Below are 22,329 nucleotides of genomic sequence, written 5' to 3'. Positions count from 1 at the left end.
TGTGTGGTGTGTGGGTGTGTACATGGTGTGTGTATGTGGTGTTTGTGTGTGCACATAGTGTGTGTGTATGTGCATGGTGTGTATATGTGCATGGTATGTGTGTGTGTGTGGTGTGTATATGTGGTATGTGCATAGTGTGGTGTGTGTGTGTATGTGGTGTGTGTGTGTGTATGTGGTGCGTATATGTGGTATGTGCATGGTGTATGTGGTGTGTGTGTGTGTACGTGGTGTGTGTGTACGTGGTATGTGTATCTGGTGTTGGTGTGTGTGTACATGGTCTATGCGTACTTGGGGTGTGTGTATATGTGGTGTGTGTATATGTGGTGTGTGTATATGTGGTATGTGCGTGGTGTGTGTGTGTGTATGTGGTGTGTGTACCTGATGTTGGTGCATGTGTACGTGGTGTGTGTGTATTTGGGGTGTGTGTGTATGTGGTGTGTGTATATGTGGTATGTGCATGGTGTATGTGTGGTGTGTGTGTGTACGTGGTGTGTGTGTGTGTACGTGGTGCGTATATGTGGTATGTGCATGGTGTATGTGTGGTGTGTGTGTGTGTACGTGGTGTGTGTGTACGTGGTATGTGTATCTGGTGTTGGTGTGTGTGTACATGGTCTATGCGTACTTGGGGTGTGTGTATATGTGGTGTGTGTATATGTGGTGTGTGTATATGTGGTATGTGCGTGGTGTGTGTGTGTGTATGTGGTGTGTGTACCTGATGTTGGTGCATGTGTACGTGGTGTGTGTGTATTTGGGGTGTGTGTGTATGTGGTGTGTGTATATGTGGTATGTGCATGGTGTATGTGTGGTGTGTGTGTGTACGTGGTGTGTGTGTGTGTACATGGTGCATATATGTGGTATGTGCATGGTGTATGTGTGGTGTGTGTGTGTGTACGTGGTGTGTGTGTACGTGGTATGTGTATCTGGTGTTGGTGTGTGTGTACATGGTCTATGCGTACTTGGGGTGTGTGTATACGTGGTGCGTGTATATGTGGTGTGTGTATATGTGGTATGTGCGTGGTGTGTGTGTGTGTATGTGGTGTGTGTACCTGATGTTGGTGCATGTGTACGTGGTGTGTGTGTACTTGGGGTGTGTGTGTATGTGGTGTGTGTATATGTGGTATGTGCATGGTGTATGTGTGGTGTGTGTGTGTACGTGGGGAGTGTGTGTGTACGTGGTGTGTGTACCTGGTGTTGGGGTGGGTGAGTATGTACGTGATGCCTGTGTGAACCATGTATCAGCTCCCCCTCCTCCCCGCACGTCCATCCGTCACTCTCAGGAGGGAAGGGCCTGAGGGTGCTGTGGGAGCTGCGGATCTGGGCTCTGGCAGGACCACTGTGAACCCCTTTTCCACTCGCTGCCCCTCACCCTGGGGTCCCTGCGCCCTCCTGACCACTGCCCTGTCTTTGCAGGACGGCCATTCTCAGTGAAGGACCCTGCACTCGCTACTGAGCTGTGGCCATGGGCCTGCTCGCCTTCCTGAAGACCCAGTTCGTCGTGCACCTCCTCATCGGCTTCGTCTTCGTGGTGAGTGGGCTGGTCATCAACTCCATCCAGCTCTGCACGCTGGTCCTCTGGCCCGTGAACAAGCAGCTGTACCGCCGGCTGAACTGCCGCCTCGCCTACTCACTCTGGAGCCGTGAGTACTGCGTGCACTGGGTGTGGCATGGCGGGGGAGGGGTCTGGCGACAATCAGGACAGCCAGCTTTCTGCTGGACAGCCCCAAACAAACCGGTGCAGGGGCCCGTGGGGGTTATCGCTTGTGACGATGAGCCAGGATGGCCGGGGGCTCCACAGCCGGGAACTAGGGGGCCTCTCCTGGCCGTGAGGAATGTATGGGGTGCTCAGCCTGAGCTCTTCACTGGGCTAAACCATGCAGTGTCCCGATTCCTGAGCCTCTGGACCCACAGAGAAGGTGGTTCCATGTGGTTTCACACAATACTCTGGATACCTGAAAACAAGCAGTCATACTGTCAGTGCACCATGACTAGGCCTGACGTCTGCCGGCACGTGGCCGGTCACAGGCCTGCAGATCCCAGCACTGGAGCACTCCCCTCGAGTGGCCTGTTATCACATGTAAATACTTCAGCATCTCTCTCTGAAGGAAAGGGACCTACCTGTCTCTTAATTAAATGTTTAGGCATGCACAGGTGTTACCTGTGTGCACTTGTGATGTGCGTGCCTTTGTGTGTGTAGAGTCACCCTCACCTCTCAGAGACTAGGAAGCTTGGTGACAACACCCACCGCTGGCCAGGGGAACACACTGTGGGTTAGGGTTCCCAGGCACTTCTTTGGACCCGTAACAATCAGCAACTTAAACAGTTCTATTTTTTGACCCTAATTATTCCACCAAATAAGAAGGCAACCTAGAAAGACATCTATGAAAGTACGTATATGCACAGATATATTCATTATGCCAGTTTTATATTAACTAATATGAGCAGCCAAAATGCCCGCTAACTGTGGTGTGTCCACTGGATGGAGGCCCACACGGCCACTAAGACCAGCAGGCAATCTCTCTTTCCTGGTATAGAGAACCAAGTTCAAGATACATTTTTAGGTGAAAACAGAAGCTAAAAAACAAAGTATAGAGGTGCTACCATGATTTACTTTTAAAGACACGTGTGATGTGTCTGCACTGGCGTGTGGCCGTCCCTCCTTAGAAAATGTGGAAGGCAGAACAGAAAATGTGGCTGTCCCAGGAGTGGGGGTGGGAGGGACTCTTGCTACTTTTTCCATACTGTGTGCAGTTTACTTAGCATCAGAACACCTTTCTTTAACAATGAAGAGAAGGTAGTACACATTTTATGTCCTATGGGAAGCGATGAGTCTGTCCCCGAGATGTCCCCCTCCCCAATGTAGGAGGGCAACTGAGCAGGTAGTGAGCTGTCCAAGCCCAGGTGTGCGTGCCCCCAAGAGGGGATAGCAGCCCCGCCCATGCTTCCAGCCATAAACATGCGAAAGTTTCAGTTCCCAGCTGCTTTTTTCCTAAATAAAAGGCCACCTTCCTGTGTGTGAGAAGGAGAATTAGAAATACTACCATGCAGAACACGCGTGTGCAGGTGAGTTATTCACGCGCCTCACCAGGGCAGATGAGTGCATGCCTGAAGGGCAAATGCTGACTTGTGAAAATCACAGCCTCCACTGGCAGTAGTGTTCTGAAGTGAAAGCACTTCCGCACAGCCAGACTCTGAGTAAAGCTGGCTCTTCAAGGCCGTAAATAAAGGAAATCCTTCAGCCACACCCCCACCTCTCCGCAGAAGAGGGCACTAAGAGGGGTATCAGCACTGCTTCCCAGGGCCCCGCCTTGGCAGCTCCAGGAGACGGGCTGGGTCTCAGCCAGGACCTTGGAAGTTTGCTGAAATGAGCAGACTGGCAGTGCCCATGGGGTCAACAGAGGCAAACAGAAATGTGCTCTTGGCCTGAGTTAGTCTCTAATTCAGTAGAATCACATAGATTGAAACAAGTCATATATGAACTCAGAAAACAAGAAATATACAACGGAAGATTCAGACAAAAGACTATCCAAAATACTCAGATTTGAAGAAGAACCAAGGAGCACTTCTATGCATAAAAATTGTAGTTATAATAATTTTTTTAAGTAAAGACTTAGTGAATCTTACATCAGATTAGACACAGCTAGTGAGCGAATGGGTGAACTGGACAACAATATGAAGAGCTCACCCTGACTGCCAGTAGAGTGACAAGATGAAGAATATGAAACAGGAGCTAAAGGAGGTAAGGAGAGCATGCAGGTCTGTGAAACGGCTGTTGGATTCCTGTCCCCGAGGAGTGAAGAAGGAGAAGCACTGTTGGAGGAGATGGTGGTTAAGAATTTTCCTGAAGGGAAAATTCAATGGTAAGGACTCACCACTTTTAACTACTGTGCCCCAGGTTCAATCCCTGATCGAGGAAATAGATTTTGCAAGCCCCACAGCACAGCTGAAAATAAATATTGTCCAAATTGACCATGAGCAGAATCATGTCGTCAGTCCTGTCTGTGTATGTAGTCATCTGCCATCCACGGGGAGATGATGTATCTCGAAATGGGCCAAGCCACCCTCAGGCCATGCTGGCCATTGGTGGGACAGAGCATCCTCAACACGCCGCCTTTCCACAGGCGGCTCTGCTAGACCCACTCTCCAGGGGGCTCGGAACGTCTGCAGAGGGCTGCCTGTGTCTGTCTGTCTGAAGCTGGTTCCTCCTCGCAGGCCCCCACCTGGGCCAGACCTCTGGTGCTGGGTCCTGAGGCTGCCAGGTGAGGGTGTGCACTCACCGTGGCTCTGTTCACAGTAGCTGGGATGTGGAGATGGCGTCCGTGTTCATCAACAGACCAACGGACAAGCAAAATGCCGTCCACATGGACAACGGAGTACTACTTAAGAGGAAGGAAATCCTGCTGTTTATGACAATATGGATGAACCTGGAGGGCCTGACATGGAGGGAAACCAGGCAGTCACAGAGGGACCAAGGCTGCCTGATTCCTCCTCTGAGGGATCCACATGACCAAGCTCAGGGAAGCGGAGCAGAGAACGGTGGTGGCCAGGGCTGGGGGAGGGGAAGTGGCGAGCTGCAGTCAGATGGGTGTGAAGTGTCCGTTACCCAAGAGGAGTGAGTTCTAGAGCCCAGTTAGGGCCTGGACCCCGCAGTTAACAGGACCGTGCTGTGCACTTGGACATTTGTGCAGGAGGCCTCAGGTTGAATGTCCTTACTGTGATAAGGAAGGACGCCTCCTCATTCCCAAGCAAACTGCTCTAGAGGCAGCAACCTCAGCCACCAGCTCTTACTTGACCAGCTGACACATGGAGGCTTCCCAGAAGGAAGCCGAGGAGGCACAGGAGCAGGCCGTCACCAGGCTGTGGTCGTGGGTCTGTCCCAGTCCTGGGGCCCTGCCGCCTGGGGTGGGGGTGTGGGTGGGGGCGTTGGCAAGTCTCCAGCAGCCACCCATGCTTTCAGATGGACAGGTCAGCCTAGCCTTGGGCCTCTCTTTTCTTAAACAGCTATAAAGAGGTGAAATTCACCCACTTAGAGTGTGGAGTAGTCCTTCCCATGTTCCCCCCTGCCATCTCTCCCCCACCGAGCCTCATAGTCACTGATCTACTTCCTGTCTGCATGGCTTTGCCTGTTCTGCATGGTTCACGTGATGGAATCATGCACTGCGTGGTCACTGTCTGACTCCCCACACTCAGAACTCCATGTTTCCCAGGTTCATCTGTGTCCTGCTGTGTGTCAGGCCCACGTTCCCACTTCGGCTGAACGATGCTGCCCTGTAGGGATGTGTACTGCCCGTTGCTTCATCAGTTGTCGCCCTTCTGGGCTGTTTCCACTCTCTGGCTTTGTGAATAACACTGCCACGAACATCCATGTTCAAGTTTCTTCACCGACATCTGTTCTCATTTCTACTGGTCATCTCCCTGGTGGTGGAATTGCTGGGTCATCTGGTTACTCTGTCTGGAGGATAGATGCAGCTGCAGCACTGGGCGTCCCAGGCCCTCTGATCCTCACTGGCACGTGCTATTTGTCATCCATCTGTTGGATGACAGCCGTCCTGTGAGTGTGACGCAGTGCCTTGCTGTGGCTTTGGCCTGTACTTTCCTGATGACCAGAGATGCCAAGCATCTTCTCATGTTGGCCATCTGTAAATCATCCTTGAACAACATCTGTGGAGGACCTCTTGTCTTTCCATTCCTTGGACCTTTATTCACAACTTGAACGTTGGCCGGGCTATCCCAGAGGCATAGTTTGCCCCTGTGGATGGGCCTCCATCTCCTCAGGGCCCTGGTCCCTTGATGGAGCTTATGGCGAGTGTGTGCTGGAGCTGACCCTTTCATGGCCCCTCCTCTCCATAGTTTGACTTAATGTATTACACACAAACCTTCAAAACTCATTTCCAGCAGAAAGTCCCAATCTGGCTGATACTGTACAAGTCCCGTCCCCGTCAGGGAGCAGGGAGGGAGGGCGGGCCGGAGCGCGGCAGTCTGCACCTGGCCAACGTCCCCGTGTGTGTCCGCAGAGCTGGTGATGCTGCTGGAGTGGTGGTCGTGCACGGAGTGCACCCTGTTCACCGACCAGGCCACGGTGGACAGCTTCGGGAAGGAGCATGTAGTCATCATCCTCAACCACAACTTTGAAATCGACTTCCTCTGTGGGTGGACCATGTGCGAACGCTTCGGCGTGCTGGGGGTGAGCAACGTAGGGGTCCTAGGAGGGTGTGGGGTGAGCGACATGGGGTCCCAAGGAGGGGCTGGCATGGCTCCCTGGAGGGTCTGGAGTCTCCAAGGGCTCTGGGTTTTCATTTGCTCTGTATTTAGCCCCTGGTCCCTCTGAGCTAGGCGTGTGAGCATGGCTAACCACATGGGTTCTGGGACTGCAGGCTGCCCCAGGGCTCCCTCCTTTGCAATCCTCCCCCGTCGGCTCAGCTGCCTCAGATGAGAAAGGCTGAGGGGTCCCCTGCAGGGAAGCCTAGTGGGTGGTGGCCCTGGCATCATCCTCAGCAAGCCCCCAGCCTGGCAGCTAGAGCAGCCCTGAAGGCCCAGTACACCCTCTAGGCTCCCCTTCTGCCCTTGTGCCCGCCTACCAGCATCGGCCAGATCTGCCCATGGATTCTCACCTAGTGACACCCGCGCTCTGGGGCCCTGCCCATCCCAGTGGCATCATGCTCAGTGTCAGGGTCTTCCGATGACAGCCAGTCCTGAGGGCTGCCTGCACGGTGCTGCCCGTGGGGACTTCGTGGCCATGAAGCACCAGCTGCTCCCCCTCCCTTCAGAGTTCCAAAGTCCTAGCGAAAAGGGAGCTGCTCTACGTGCCCCTCATCGGCTGGACGTGGTACTTCCTGGAGATTGTGTTCTGCAAACGGAAGTGGGAGGAAGACCGGGACACCGTCATCAAAGGCCTGAAGTCCTTGGCCGACTACCCCGAATACATGTGGGTGAGTGAGGCGGTGGGGCGAGGCCACACAAGCTGTGTTACCTTAGGCATCAGGAACGCAGCCCAGATTATTAGTTGTAAAGCCAACAAGAGGCTCTGAGCTCCAGGGAGGCTGTTTGAGCAGGGCCACGGCCCCGCCCCATGCAACTGCAGGCTTGGGAACCCCTCTTAGGCCACCTGCTCCCACCTGCCCCAGGTGGGCCCCGCACACCTGGGCCCACACAGAGGAGATCCTGCTGGGCTGAGTTGGGGGCACCCCTGGAATGTTAGCAGAGAGTCTGCCCAGGCACCCAGGCTGTTCTGTGGAATCAGGTGTCAGGACAAGCCCTCGTGAGCCACAGTTCTGTGGGTCAACGTGGACTTCAATTCCTAGAAGGTTTGCACTGCACTTAAAGCAGCCACCCTTCAAGGGCAGAGCAGGGCCTGGGGGTCCTTTCTGAGCCCCTTGGTTGGAGTTTGATGGACAGCCATCTGAAATGATTGATGTCTATCGGTTTGAAATCAGTTCTTTCTGATTCTTCTTTCTGGTCTCTGATGGCAATTCTTTGTGAATCGGCTGTTTATGCATTTGGTGTTTGTAACTCACGTTGAGGCAGAGGGATGGAAGATTCTGTTTTCCACAAGCCATCTGGAGGCTGGTGCCCAGGGACACCGAGTCTGACTTCTCTCCAGGAAGTGTCTTTTCGCCCCCTGGGAATAGGCACAGTGCTGCCGCTGCCTGTGAGGAGTCATGTACGGAATGTGACGGCAGCATCTCTAACCGGCCTTTGTCCCCCACCGCGTCCTAGTTCCTCCTGTACTGTGAGGGCACACGCTTCACGGAGAAGAAGCACCGCGTCAGCATGGAGGTGGCCGCCTCCAAGGGGCTGCCCGTCCTCAAGTACCACCTGCTGCCTCGGACCAAGGGCTTCACCACCGCGGTCCAGTGCCTCCGCGGGACAGGTAAGAGCTGCCCGCCCCGACCACCACCACCCCAGACTCCCAGCAAAGTGAGAGGTGAAATCAGTGATTTGCCAGAAACCAGATCAGTGAGTTCTGTGTAAAATACACAATGCCAGTGGCATTAAAAGGAGATCTGAGTTCGTGGATTCACATGTTGTAAGATTCTTGTGTGATTTTTTGAGGTGATATAAATACTAGTTAACGGAAAACAACTAAAGTGATCACTTTTTAAAAGTATATAACTGAAAACCTTATAAAGGAAAAAATATATATCCAATTAATCCAAAAGGACAGCAAAATCAAAGAAAGGGACAAAGCGCAGGATGGATAGGAAACAGCCAGACAGTGGCTTTAAACACAAGTAACTCAACTAAATGCCCCAATAAGAGATGGGAACCCTCACAACGGGCATCCAGGTGAAGAGCCGCGGCGGGCCAAGCTGCCGGATGTCACCTGTCGCCCTCTGCGCCCTCCCTGCAGTCACAGCTGTGTATGACGTCACGCTGAATTTCCGAGGAAACAAGAACCCGTCTTTGCTGGGGATCCTCTACGGGAAGAAGTACGAGGCGGACATGTGCGTCAGGTGAGCTGCTGCCCACGGGGGCGGGGCCGGCGGGGGGCGGGAGCAGGACCGAGCCCGCGCGCACCTTCTGCTCGGCTTCTCCGCTCTCCCGGACGCCCCCACGTGGAGGTGCTGGGGCATTCCACCCTCTAGGACCCGCACACGGTGGGGCCGTACAGAGCAAAGGAGGCGGAGCGAGGTGCAGCAGAAGGTTCCAGAAGCTCTAAGGGAGGCGTGACCCCGCCCGCTGGAGGGAGCAGAGGCGTTGGGGAAGAGGCTTTAGAGAGCTAAAGCCTGGGCAGTGAGTAGGCTTTTCATAGGCAGGAGAAGGACAAGCTGTCCCATCCTGAGCGGCCTGCCCATGTGGTCCCCTTTTCATGGTGTACAGCCATCTAGACCACCTGGGAGTGATGGTGGGGTCAGGGCTGTGTCCTCCGCCTCCCTCTCCTGGCGACCGCGGGCTGAGTCGGCAGGTTCTATCCTAGCCAGCCTGAACCCCCTTTGGCTTAGTGGCAGCCCAAACCGAGGCACTTCAAGCTGGGTAACACAGGGCTGCTTGGGATGGTGGGATCCATGTCTGTAACAAAAGATCAAGGTCGGGGACTTGAGTTGTGTTGCAAGGTCATCCCTGTCTCACAGCCACACTCTGACCTCCACATTTCTCTGCCCCAGGAAGAGAAGATAAACCACCCAAAAAGTCTGGCGGGGGGGGCGGGGGGGGGGGCGGCGGGCGGTTGACACAGTAGTGGCCACCAGGGGCTGGTGATTTTTCTGGGGCCGTGGCAGGTCCCAGGCCTCCTCAGGGAGCCCTCAAGGCAGATCTTGGTCTGGCCCCTGGGTAGTAAGGGGCTCCGGGTGTTCCAGATGCCCATGGTCAGAGCTGGCAGGTGGCAAAGTGGTTGGTGGAGGGGGGACCTACCTGGTCCAGCTCCAGGCTGGTGCTCACACCTGCCCCCAGGCTGCACCACCCTCTGCTTGGACATTCAGCTCCAGTGGGAGAGGACTGGTGCTGTAATCTGCTCTTTTTCTCCTTTGTTGCAGAAAACGGGGGGCTGTATTCAGTATCTTAATAGATATATTCTTAGAATTTTGGAAAGTTTCAACTTACTGCTTTGTATTATGTACCATTTGGGTGTTTTGGGAAAAAGCAATATTCCAGTGAGTCCAGCACATACCTGTAATCAAACAAGTCAAGGTTCACATGACCCATTGGAGTTTTCCTTCACTTTCCTTTCCCCTACTGAAGAAGATGCCCCAGGGGCCTGTGGTTAGGCAGGGCCAGGGCCATGGGGATGGTGGCTTGAGGCTCCCCTGTGTCCATGCTGGCCGTTGGGGCCAGCATCCTCAAAGTGGCTTGAGTCGACTCTGGGAGATAGTATTCATATTTGTATTTATCTCATCATTTAATATTCTTATATATTTCATGCTTCATACAGCAGACATACAACAGAACCTGTATGTGGTATCTGTGCAATTAGGGGAGAACAGTCACTGTGGGCAGCCATCTCTCTGTGGACAAACCTCTCCTGACTTCCTTTCCTTCCCGAGATGGTACCTGTGATGAGTCCTTCAAATGATACCCCTCTCCGTGTGGTCAGGGACTCCTGCAGGTGCCCCACACCTTCCGGGTCCACAGAGCTAAACCGTTTTGTTTACTAGGGGGTAGCAGACTTCTGTCCTCTGAGTGCACAGCGGAGTCTCCCAGGGGCTGCGTGATGTGTGGTCAGATGTCTGATTGTGTGTGCTTGTAAAAATCCTGTTTTCATTTTGAATATGGTAAAATGGACAGATGCAACACACAAAAACCAAAGTTCTCAACTTTTAGAGGAAAAAAAAAGGTTGATATTCCTTCAACAGAGGAGATTTGCCTCTGGCTGTGGAAATTTCTCCTGTCTCTTTTCTCACCCTGGGCCCTCCGAAATAGGCAGTGACCCCGGTCGGCTGGTTAAGTTACTCTTGCTCCTGCGTGTGCTCGGCGGCCCCTGCTGGCAATCCTTCGGTATTGCAGGGCCCTGGAAAGAGGTCTGGGTCTTGCCAGGTAGACACCTCCAGTCCTGGGGCTGGTAATTCAGCTGGTGATACGGTTTATACATAAGCCACTGTCCCAATTGAAGTCAGCAGTTTGTTAGGTGAGATTAAATTTTCAAAACCTCTTCAGCTTTTCAGGCAAGTAGATTTCATTTGCGAAAGATGAAGTTTTTTTTGCCTCATGAAAGACACTCTCAGCGATGATCACATCCAAAGACGAACTGAAAGACCAAACCTGCTGCTGAGGCTCATGAACGGTCAGCCTTCCCGGTGGAGCTAACTGCTCCTGTCCATGGGGACACTCCTGAAGTGTCCCCGTGCAATGCTTCAGCGCCCCTGGACATTTGAAGTGCCTGCCGGGGCCCTCTGTGATCCCCTGCATAATTCCGAGGCACCGGACACTGCTCAAGGAAAAGTTATTTTGATGTTTGTGTGTTCTTAGAAATTGAGAGTCAGATTTGAATAGAAAAGGCAGGACTGACAAGTAACCCTGATGCATAAGAAATTATTTTTCCCTGTTTCAGTTTGATGTCATCTGGTAATTCACTTTGCTTTCAATCTTCTTAATGAAACAGGAGATTTCCTCTGGAAGAGATCCCGATGGATGAGAAGGGAGCAGCTCAGTGGCTTCATAAACTGTACCAGGAGAAGGTAAAGGCTCCCAGCCCCCCCACCTCCACTCCACCCCTACCCCTGGGGTCTCACAGAGGTTCCCAAGGGGCAGCTAAGAGGGCAGGCAGGTAGCATGCTGACTGCCTCTAGAGACAGAGTGCTGTGCCCTTCTCAAATTCTTCTTTCCAGTCCTTTTCTGCGTCTTTCATTTTTCCTTTCAAGAAATTAACAAACTAGAGAAAAGTGTACTGGGTATCACATGCTTGTATAACCATTGCCAATAATATATTATCACATTTGTTTCATTTTTTGTGTGTAAAAGAAATTGTAGGTATGCGACACAGATTATATGTGTGTGTGTGTATACATATGATTTAATATGTAAGAGACACACTATAGATGACACGACAGTCTTCTTAGTGACCCCACCCAGTCCCTCCTCCATTCTGCTGACATGTCTCACTCCTGGCTCTTCGGTTTGTTTTATACACACAAACATACAGGGGATTGGCTTCTCATCTTCAGCAACAGAGAGGCTCAGATAATCAGAAAGTCCTTCTAGTATAAAACACATACCCTTTTACAAGGGTTTTAACCAGATGCTTCCCAGGTGGCGCAAGGGTAAAGAGTCCACCTGCCAATGCAAGGGACACAGGTTCGATCCCTGGGTTGGGAAGATCCCCTGGAGTAGGAAATGCAGCCCACTCAAGTGTTCTTGCCTGGAGAATCCCATGGACAGAGCAGCCTGGTGGGTTCATGGTGTCGCGAAGAGTCAGACCGGACTGAGCACGCAGGCAGCAGCAACCAAGTAATGTGTAGCATATAAATCTTAAGAGGAATTCAAGCAAACTTCTAAAATTAAAGAAATAAAATGCATATCCTTTTAAACACTGACAAGTGCTAAAAAAAAAAAAAAGTAAGGGACCTCTCTCAGGAGCAAAAGAGGAGGTGGGACTGGGAGTCAGCTGGGAAGGCTGTGAGTGGAAGCTCATGGAGTCTGTTAGTCCGCCCACCCTGTGGTCTTGAGTTTTGGTGCCTACATGCAAACAAAAGACATGGACTTGACCTCACTTGGGGCTGGAAGTTAGAACTGAAGACCCTAATGAAGCTGGGACCCTGTTGGACTTTCATCCTCATGGAGGCTAAACTGGAAAATGTACGTGCCAGCACAGGGAGTGACTTTGAAGCTTACCTTTCCCCTCTGAGTCTTGAAACATCTCCCTGGTGATTCATAATCGCAGCACTGTCCTTAAACAGGTGGGGGGTTGACGTTATACTAACAACATAGTTCAAGAACAAAATCAAAATATCAGCATAAAAAAGTGGTTCCAGGTGAATCTCTGTAGAGTCCCTGAAAGAAGCACATGTAAAGCTAGAAGAGCATGACTCCAGACTCAGCTGCCGAGACTTCTGCTGGAGACGCGCTCGTAACCGAGACCCGCCATAGGCGAGCACGACAAGCAGACAGAAAATTAAACCCTCCCGAAACTTCAGCTGTGGAACTACTACTAGGCAGAGACTCAAAGCTGTTTGCTTGAAATGACTAAGCAAAAAAAAAAAAAAGGATTGATGACTTCCCTGGTGGTCCAGCGGGTATGAATCCACCTGCCAATGCAGGAGTCATGAGTTCAATCCCTGGCCCAAGAAGATTCCACATGCCTTGGGGCCACTCTGCCCATGTGCCACTGCTGAGCTCATGTGCCACAACTGCTGAAGCCTGTGCACCCTAGAGCCCGTGTTCTGCAACGAGAGAGGCCACCACAACCAGAGAATTGCCCCCACTTACCACAACTAGAGAAAGACCATGTGCAACAACAAAGACCCAGCACAGCCAAAAATAAAAATTAACAAATATTTTTTTTAAAAGAAGAAGGGAGGGACTTCCCTGGTGGTCCAGTGGCTGGGGCTCCATGCTCCCAATGCAGGGGGCCCAGGGTTTGATTCCTGGTCAGGGAAGTAGATCCCACATGCTGCAACTAAGACCCAACACAGTCAAAGAAATACATAAAAACAAATATTATTTTTAAAAAAAAATTAAAAAAAAAAAAAGAAGAAGAAGGGATTGAAAACAAAAGAATGAGACCTGTTAAAAATGGAACAGATTAGAAGAAAAACCAAGTAAGATATACAGGCATGAGAAATCTAGTAATTGACAGTAAAATCTTAGTTAACAGATTAGATAGAAGATTTGATACAGCTGAAGAGAGAATTAGAACCTGGAATCAAGACTGCTGGGAGAATTATCAACAACCCAGATATACAGATAACACCACCCTCATGGCAGAAAGTTAAAAGGGACTTAAAGAGCCTCTTGATGAAAGTGAAAGAGGAGAGTGAAAAAGCTGGCTTGAAATTCAACTTTCAAAAAATTAAGATCATGGCATTTGGTCCCATCAGTTCATAGCATGTAGAAGGGGGAAAAGTGGAAGCAGTGACAGATTTTATTTTCTTGGGCTCCCAAATCACTGCGGATGGTGACTGCAGCCATGAAATTAAAAGATGCTTGCTCCTTGAAAAGAAGGCTATGATAAACCTAGACAGTGCAGAGACATTACTTGGCCGACAAAGGTCCATATAATCAAAGCTACAGTTTTTCCAGTAGTCATGCAAGGATGTGAAACTCAGACCATAAAGAAGGCTGAGCACTGAAGAATTGATACTTTTGAGTTGTGGTGCTGCAGAAGACCCTTGAAGAGTTCCTTGGACTGCAAGGAGATCAAACCAATCAATCCTAAAGGAAATCAGTCCTGACTATTCATTGGAAGGACTGATGCTGAAGCTGAAAATCCCATACTTTGGCCACCTGATGCGAAGAGCCAACTCATTGGAAAAGACCCTGATGCTGGGAAAGACTGAAGACAAAAGGAGAAGAGGGTGGCAGAGGATGAGATGGCTAGATAGTACTACTGACTCAATGGACATGAGAGGAAACTCCAGGAGATAGTGAAGGACAGAGAAACTTGGTATGCTGCAGTCCATGAGGTCCCAAAGAGTGGAATACAACCTAGCAACTAAACAACAACAAAGGTTTTGAGGAAATTACTCAGTATGTAGCACAGAGGAAGTGAAAACATGAAAGGAAAGTTAAAAGATCCAGAGGCTAAACAGATGTCCAGAATGTAGCAATGAGACCATCCAGAGGATAAGGCGGGAAGAATGATGAAGAGCAGTTGTCAGGGATAACCATAAAACTTCCAGAGTTGAAGAACATGGGTTTCATCAGGTTCAAGAAACACAAGTCAGGGATGGGATAGATAAAAAGAATGTATGTACATATATATGTGTACACATGCACACAAACATACATTACAGAAACATACACGAAATAGAATAAACAGAACAAAGAAAATAATAACAGCATAAACTATTTAAGCAGAAAACAAAGCTACAAAAGAGGAATCCAGTGCACCAAAAGATTTTCTTTAAACATATTAATAAAATGGAAAACCTTGGGCAAGGCTGACTAATTAAAAGAGAGGAAGAATATGGTGTGTGTGCATCCCGTGGTGGATGGGCAGAAAGACGTGTGCACGAGGGTGCAAAGGAGAGTGTGTCTCAGGATCAGGTTTAGTTTTTAAAAGTTGGAACCTCTTACAAAGAGTGACATCTCCCAGCAACACTATTTGCTTATTTAGCAGGAAGTGGGAAATAACCTAAAAGTGCATTATTAGAAAATAGATACATGATGTATGTTTATCCATTTGCTGGAATTCAGTTGAATGAACTGCATGCATATTCTCGGTCTAACTGAATCTTAAGAAAGTAGGTGTATGAAAAGCAGACTGCGGTAGGCATATGTTGTGATGCTACTCACAGAAAAGCAGACAGTGCAGGAGTGGTCCTAGACATTGTCCCAGAGGTGCCCGTGCACGGGGTGCAGGCGTAAACCCTCCTGGGGAAGGAGACCACACTGGCCTTCGGTTGTGTGTGAGGAATGGCTGACAGGTCGGGACACAGACTGCCTCTGTCTGCATCGTCTGCTTAGGGGCAGGCGGGCAGAGTGGAGCGGGCTGAACCAACAGGCTTGAAAACGTTCTAGAACCCCACGGGGAAGGGCCCTCGGGGTGGGGGGGCACGTGTGGGCACCCTGAGGTATCCTCATAGATGTAAGGGTCGCAGCTGCTCCTGAGCTCTCAGGCCTCTGGCACCCGCCCCACGCCCCCTGGGTTGGCAGGGGCAGCTGGTGTCTGACGACACATTGGAAGAGGCTGTGACACTGCCCATTTGTCAAGACCCCCGCCCTGTTTTTCATGTTATGCCAAACACAGCTGAAGAAGCTAAATGCAGAAAATAAAACAGAAAAAGGTGAGGAGAGGTGAGACCCAAGCCTTTCCAGACTTGGTCCCAGACACACGCCTCGTCATACATATTTTTATTTATATGGAATTGTATGGCACTTAGGCACTTGAGAAAACTCAGACTATCGTGAGTGTATCTCCTTGCTGGCACGTGGCGTGTCATAGCTACAGAGAAGTCTATCTCAGCATCTCGGCGGCTCAGTCAGGCAGCTGCCACTCTGGGTGTTTAGTGTGGCCCTGTTTCCCTGTTGAGGATGCTTTCACGTCCTCACATGCTCCTCTGTCCTGCCATCATTAGCCACCAGGACACGGCGGAAGGAGTGGTTAAGCAGCTTTCTGTGGGTGACCCAGCTGGCAGGCCATGGACTCCCAGCAGCGGTGGCTGCTACCCTTGCTCTGGAGGTGTCGCCAGAGATGGTGCGGGGCCCGGCAGATGCTGTAGTCCTGGGGCTTGGAGGTGCCTTTTGTGCGCCAGGCACTGGCTGATCATTTCCCTAGGAGGAAACTTGCCTGATCGAAGGGTTTATGTTTTTCAAGTTTTTGATATAAGCCAACCACAGATGAAGGTCATGTCAGCTTCATCCCGTGGCCCATGTCATGTGGCCCATCCACTTTATGTATATGTCGAGTCATTTCTTGCTTTGGGGTTATGACAACAGCACTTGAAGGCCACTGTTCCGGTTGACTCTTTCAGGATGCGCTGCAGGAGACATATAACCAGAAGGGCGTGTTCCCGGGGCAGCAGTTCAAACCCACCCGCCGGCCATGGACGCTCCTCAACTTCCTCTTCTGGGCCACGCTCCTCTTGTCTCCTCTCTTCAGTTTTGTCTTGGGCGTCTTTGCCAGTGGATCCCCCCTCCTGATCCTGACGTTCCTGGGGTTTGTCGGGGCAGGTAATGAAGGGGAATGATGGCACAACTCAAGGGTGGGAGCCTTCCGTGTGCTGGTGGCCACGCCCAGGCCTGGAGCCAGTCACCCAGCAGCCGGGATCAGGCCCGAGCTTTGCCAGCCTCAGACAGCAGCTCTGACCACTGAGCCACGGGGCCGTGACGACGTCCACCAGATTCCAGGGCCATCTCTCCAGAAAGCTGGCCAGCCGGCCTGCCGCCTGCTTGGCATCTTGGGCGGAGAGCTGTGTGGGGAGGGTCCTGGCCACTGGGTCTGCACGTGGGTGGTTGGGGGCATGGGCTGGCATGCTGGGCCGAGGTCCCCCAGGACACTGCCGTTGCTCACGCTGTAGCAGACGCACGGACACTAAGTGTCGGGCACTGCAGCCCCGCAGCCCTGGCTGAGAACTGCAGCCCTCAATGGGCCCACACCTCACGCTGCTCCCTGCTACCCAACCCCCAGGCTGACTGGGTGGGAGAAGGGCAGAGGACCCGCCCCTCACCCCCAGGAAAGTCTGAGGTCAAAGGCAGGCCCCCCCATGATGACTTTCCCGGCTTGATGGCAAGGCGATCAGCTAACCTAGCCTTTTTCCTGTTTTAAAGCTTCCTTTGGAGTCCGCCGACTAATAGGAGTGACTGAAATAGAAAAAGGCTCCAGCTATGGAAACCAAGAATTTAAGAAAAAGGAATAATTAATGGCTGTGATTGAACACACATAACCTGACGGTGGTATCCAATTAACTCAATTAAAAACAGAACAACACACCTAGAGCGGGGGAAAAAAGACACTTAGAAACTATTTTTCTTATTAACTGGTGACTAATATTGACCAATAAAACTTGAGCCAAGAGTAAAGCGGTCAGCAGACCTGCAGATGGAGACGCCAGCCTCGCCCCTGCGCAGGAGAGCCGGGCTGGGTGCCTGCCCTGGGGGGCGGCCGCTCCCGCCCCCGGAATATGGGGGCGTACCCGGCCCGAGGGAGGCTTGGGAAACGTTCTCTTCTCGCGCTTAGATCCCGTTTTCGGTTTTTATCAATTTTCTTGGGAATTTCCCCTGCCCCTCGCCACGTCCTCTGCACCCACTGCGGACGCTCTACCCTGCTCCCGCTGAGAACTGTGTGCCTGGGTTCCCAGGCCCCCAGAGCACCTACTGGCCGCTACCAGCCCGCACCGGGCCTCCGGGCAGGAGGGAACGTGGCCTGGCGAAAAGCACACTGGGCGGGGCTGCGGCGGGACACGACCCCTCCCCCGGAGCGCCTCCCTAAGCCTGCCTGCTGACACCTCGAATCCGTTTTAAAGCGAGTGGAGCCAGAGAAAACGCGGCGGGATGTCGAATTCTGCCGTTGCCCGGAGCTTAGCTCCTCTGTCCCCCTCGCTCCTGGCGGACAGCGGCCTTTCATCCCGCCGGGGGCAGGGCTGCAGGGGGCCGGCCCCCCAGCCCCAGCAGGGCCGGTGCGCCAGGGGCGCTATGCGCTAGGGAGACCTCCGCCGCAGGGCTGGCAGATGCTTTGAAAAGGTGGTGTCACCATCACCCTGTCTTCTAAAGGTGGTTGGAGGCTGTTAATATGGAGCTGTTCAGAGGTTTTGTTTTCACAGTTGACCTGATGGAAGCCAGAGGTGGGGAGCCTTCCCCACTCCGCCACCTCCCTTCCAAGCAGTGCGTGCGTCCTGGAGGATGCTGGCCTCTGGGGGAGGCAGCGGAGTCCCTAGTGTCCGGGCAGCATCCCCTCCAGCCTGCAGCCACGGGGAGGTGTTTCGTGCACTCTCAGGCCTCTTGGCCTGGCCGGGCTGGAAGCCTTGGTGTTGCCCGGCAGGGTGGACCTGGGCCGCCGCTCCAGCTCCGCCACGTCATTCGGCCACAAGCTTGCATCCGACTATCTTCTTAAACTTTCAACTTGCTTTTTTAAAGTCACACTCCCCTCATCTTTTTTAGCAAGGGAAAGAAAAATAATGGGTGTTATCTCTGCTGTCCTGTAACCAGCATTCAGAATAGAGGCAGGTTGAATTTTCTAGGGGGGGAAAAAAATGAAAGAAAGAGGAATGAGCAAAATTATAAACCAAATTGGAAAAAAATATTTATGCATTGGCCCTAAGTCTGAATTTTGGGGAGACCTGTGGAAACAGCAGATTGCCTTTACAGTGACACTACTGAATTCTGCATTGGTGACCTTGGTGATGGCCCCAAGGTCGCAGGGACAGGACCCGCAGCTCTGCTCGTTCGCAGTGACTGTAAAGGCATGCACGTCCTCTCGAGGCTGGGCGCTGAGACTGTGTGGAGGCCAGCTGCCCTCTGCCACAAAGCTCGCCTCCCGCTTCCCTGCAGGCGTGGAGCCTGGCACGCAGTAGGGCCGCTTCCACTGGGGTGAGCGGCTCCCTTACGTCTTGTTTTTCTTCACACAACATGCTGCTCACCTGTGTGTGTGTGTGTTTGTGTGTGTGTCATTTGCTAATCCACTCATCCCTGAAGAGCTTAAAGGAAGGTTGAAGGGCACTACTGTGAAGATACATTACCTGGAAAGTGCAAATTTAGATCTTTCACCATTTAATTAATAGCTCTTGCTTCCCAGCTAAGTTCCCTCCCCTTGAAATTGATACACAATATGTAAATTCTATACTGAGTCAGTAACCAGCTGTGAAGACTCCTGGGTGAATGGAGATTGAGACCACATGTAGGTTTTAAATCTCAGTGACTTCTTTCTGATTTAACGAAGATTAGCTTGTGCATTTGAATACCAAGCCCTTTGAGAGCAATAAAAATTACACCGTAAATGTTTGCTTTTTTTTTTTTTTTCCTTTTTTGGAGGGGTGGATCCTGCTTTTCATCCACTTCAGGGGGAAAAGGGGGAGGCTCCTTTAGTTTTTTTAAATTAATAAATCTCAGAACAGTGCTTTTCTTATTTCTTTTCCTTTACCCCCTTTGTTACTGATGTCATTGTCCAAAATCAGGCTGAATGTTGGGACAGTCCTCCTGGTCACCACCAGGGAGGTGCACTCTAGATTCAACACACTAGGCCCCAGGTCGGGCTGAGCGGGACCAGGAATCCATGTTGTTGGCTGACCACTCTGCCAGGGGAGGGGTTTGCTGAGCCTCTCTGCAGGGAAGGGGTCTGCTAAGCCTCTGGGGGTGTAGTTTTGTTGCTGCAGCAGCTTCCAGAGCCAGCCCCACTCCCACTGGAGATACAAAAGGCAGCAGCTTCAGGCCTTGGGTCCCTCCCACGGGTGCGGGTGAAGGCTGAGTCCTGAGTCCAGGCCGCTGGATGGTGTATTTCTCAGCTCAGGCCCCGGTGCTGTATGTTCTGTCGCTGACACACATGTGTTGGTGCTGCCTGGCAAGTAGAGTCTGGGTCCTGGGCCCTCCTTTTGTGTCCAGCAGTCCCTCTTCGGGGTTCCAGGGGCTTATAGGGTGCCTGCGCCAGTGTGGCCCTGTGACAGCCCTGGAACAGGTGAGCAGACGCCAGGGAAAGGCTTACCTGCTCAGGGGAGACCACTGACAGGGTTTTTAACCCCAAAGGAGTGACCCTGGTCATCGGCTCCTTGGTGACAGCATGCTGGATGCACAGCCCTGTCTGAGCCACAGCCCCCCCACCCCCACCCCGAGAAGCAGAGTCAGATTGAAGAGATGGTCTCTGTATGAACTGCTCAGTAATGACTTGGATCAGCGACATGAGTAGTACTTGCCTGTAAAGGTGACGCAGGCATGTCTGCCTGCCGGGGCCGTTTGGAATCTCCGCCTTGTTCGCCTGGTCACCCCCCACCCCTGTGTGCGCCATGGCACAAGCTCTTTCTCACTCTAACTCAGTTGCTGAGCACCGACGTCCACCTCCAGAAGCGTGGTGCATGCAGTTACGTGCAGGTCAGGAGCTGTCTCCAAGTGGTCCACACCCATGTGACCCCTGTTCGTGTCAGATCTGAAGTGAAGAACAAGTCCCTCTCTGCATGTTGCTTTGTCTCTGCCTGAGATACCTAGAGACAAGCCACATAAATCTTCGGAGCCTGACCAATTTTCAGCCGAGCTGACTGACCCTTGTGTGATGTGTGCTGTGAATTTCTCACCACAGCTGCATGCAACCCTGGCACGCAACATGGCAGGCAGTGGCGCCATGCAGTTTCCAACCCCTGGCAGTGTAACCAGGCTTAGGGGTTAAAACTGTCAGCCCAATGTGCCCACCTGCTTCCCTCTGAAGACGGCATGTCCCCCCTCCACGTGCCTGCCCCTCTCTAGCAAGTTAGCTCCCAGGCAAAGGCAAGCCTCTCCCCAGTGCCGTTGGGGCCAGCCACAGCCCTGACACCCCCAGACGTCCTGGGTCGTGAGTGGTGCTGCAGGCAGGCAGACTTTCCTGTGGGTTCCGCATCCTTGCATGTCAGGGCCAGGACACAAATACGCTGGAACCTTTTTTGGGTAGGTGATGTCACACTGCATTCTGCTTGATGCAGGGGTGGACATGCATGAATTGAGTTCACCCCCAGCACTGGCCACGAGCTGTCTCAGTGCAATGGAGGTATTCCCACAAACGCCCAGGACGGAAATAAGAGCCCTCGGGGGAACCCAGGAACTCAGGGCAGTTGACTCCAGTCAGGCTGGCGGCAGCCACACCCTCCTTTCAAAGACAATTGAATTGCTTTAAAATTTGAAGCTTTGTGCTGACAAGTATACTTGGAGTTTTCTTTTCCTATAAGCTTTTCAGTTTCTTAACTTTTTGTTTGCAAATTATTTTGGACAGAAGTTGAACTGTGAATGAGATACTGAAATGCACTAAATTGTATTAAACTGGAGTTACTTGATGCCATGAAGAAATGCATCTGATCTACTCGTATTTATTGTCTCAGAATTTTATGTGGTGACAATCAAATGTTCCTTGCCTACATACCAGGAAATTCAACTGGCTTCTGAATCATCACGATCGTCAGCAAGTACTGTTAACTGTAAATGAAAATTTCTCTCTTTGGAAAACAACACAAACCATCGACCGAAATGTGTGGGACAGATGTCGGCGTTCTTTTTTCCATTATTGATCCTCTGCCGTACCTGACCGCTGGCCAGCTTCAAAGGGTGATAAATTGTATACAGGGTGCAAATGTATTATATGGATGCTTCCTTTTGTACACTTCGTTTTTACAATTTTGCTACAGCTTTGTGTAGTGGAGGAGAGCGGTATTTTTGGTCTCTGGGAGCCTGTTGGGGGTGGGGGGTGGGGGTGGGAGCTAACTTGGACTCTAAACGCCTGTATCCCGCGAAAACTGGCTGCACTTGCCGTGTGCTGAAAAGGTCGCTTTGTACTCAGGTGTGCTCCAGCCTGCCTGAGTGGCGGTATTTTCTAGATAGAATGCTGTGGGCATCATGCTTGTTTATTAAAACTGCTGCTGTGAAAGAGAGGGATAAAATATCCACACTATGAGACGGTGACTGCATGCCTCCTCCTGGCCCTGTGCTGCTGGCCCGCGGAGGGTTTTCCCGGGCACTTCCTGGCCCTTGGGTTCCCCGCCTGCAGGCGCCCTGAGGCTTGGACTGTTTCTCCAGACCGTCCTGTGATGACACTCTCTGAGCCTCCCCATCTCGTGAAAGTTGCTTTCGGAAGGGAACTCAAGCAGAGCGAAGGTCAGGCGAAAGCAAGGCAGAAAGATCAGCTGGTGCCTAAAGCATGCTCACTGACCCCTCTGCCTAAAAACCAGTCTGAAAAGCCATCTAGGACAAAAGGGTTTCCAAAGTAGGCATGTATATATCAAAAACTATTTTTTTGTAAAAGCAAATTCACTCTGTGGAGAAAACCCAGGAACCCTTCTTTATAAAGAAAAAAAACTCTTGTCAGAACCAAGAGCTATTCCAGGGTCTGATTTGTCTGTCTTGTGAAAATAAATCGAGCTAAAAGACTCGTGGTGTCACTTATGCTCTGGGCAAGGGCCCTGAAGACATGCCTCTCTGCTCTGGGGCCGGTGCCAGCAGTGGGTCATCTGCCCCGCGACCTGGGAAAGCCAGGCTCTGATAGGCTCTCCTGATCCACACGTATCTACCCAAGACTTGGCTTTGCAAGTGTATCCTGAACTCAGAGCGTGTGTGGACCAGCGCATACCTACAGGC

General features: G+C 51.7%; 1 protein-coding gene across 5 annotated transcripts in view; it reads left to right on the top strand.

Annotated features, from left to right (window-relative positions):
• Positions 1–22,122, top strand: part of AGPAT3 (1-acylglycerol-3-phosphate O-acyltransferase 3) — an 87,156-nt gene extending 65,034 nt beyond the window's left edge. For all 5 annotated transcript variants that reach the window (XM_043873931.1, XM_043873933.1, XM_043873935.1 and 2 more), the window contains 8 exons: positions 1,411–1,637; positions 6,012–6,181; positions 6,765–6,926; positions 7,714–7,867; positions 8,348–8,450; positions 11,033–11,108; positions 16,062–16,260; positions 16,858–22,122. In XM_043873931.1, the coding sequence (XP_043729866.1) occupies positions 1,460–1,637; positions 6,012–6,181; positions 6,765–6,926; positions 7,714–7,867; positions 8,348–8,450; positions 11,033–11,108; positions 16,062–16,260; positions 16,858–16,946 (1,131 nt within the window). In that variant the 5' untranslated portion in view covers positions 1,411–1,459 and the 3' untranslated portion in view covers positions 16,947–22,122. The remainder of the gene's footprint in view (positions 1–1,410; positions 1,638–6,011; positions 6,182–6,764; positions 6,927–7,713; positions 7,868–8,347; positions 8,451–11,032; positions 11,109–16,061; positions 16,261–16,857) is intronic.
• Positions 22,123–22,329: the final 207 nt, after the last annotated feature.

This window comes from Cervus elaphus, chromosome 19, assembly GCF_910594005.1.
Source record: "Cervus elaphus chromosome 19, mCerEla1.1, whole genome shotgun sequence".
Taxonomy (NCBI): Eukaryota; Metazoa; Chordata; class Mammalia; order Artiodactyla; family Cervidae; genus Cervus; species Cervus elaphus.
Note: the sequence above shows the minus strand (reverse complement) of the source record. Positions and strands in the feature narration are given on the sequence as shown.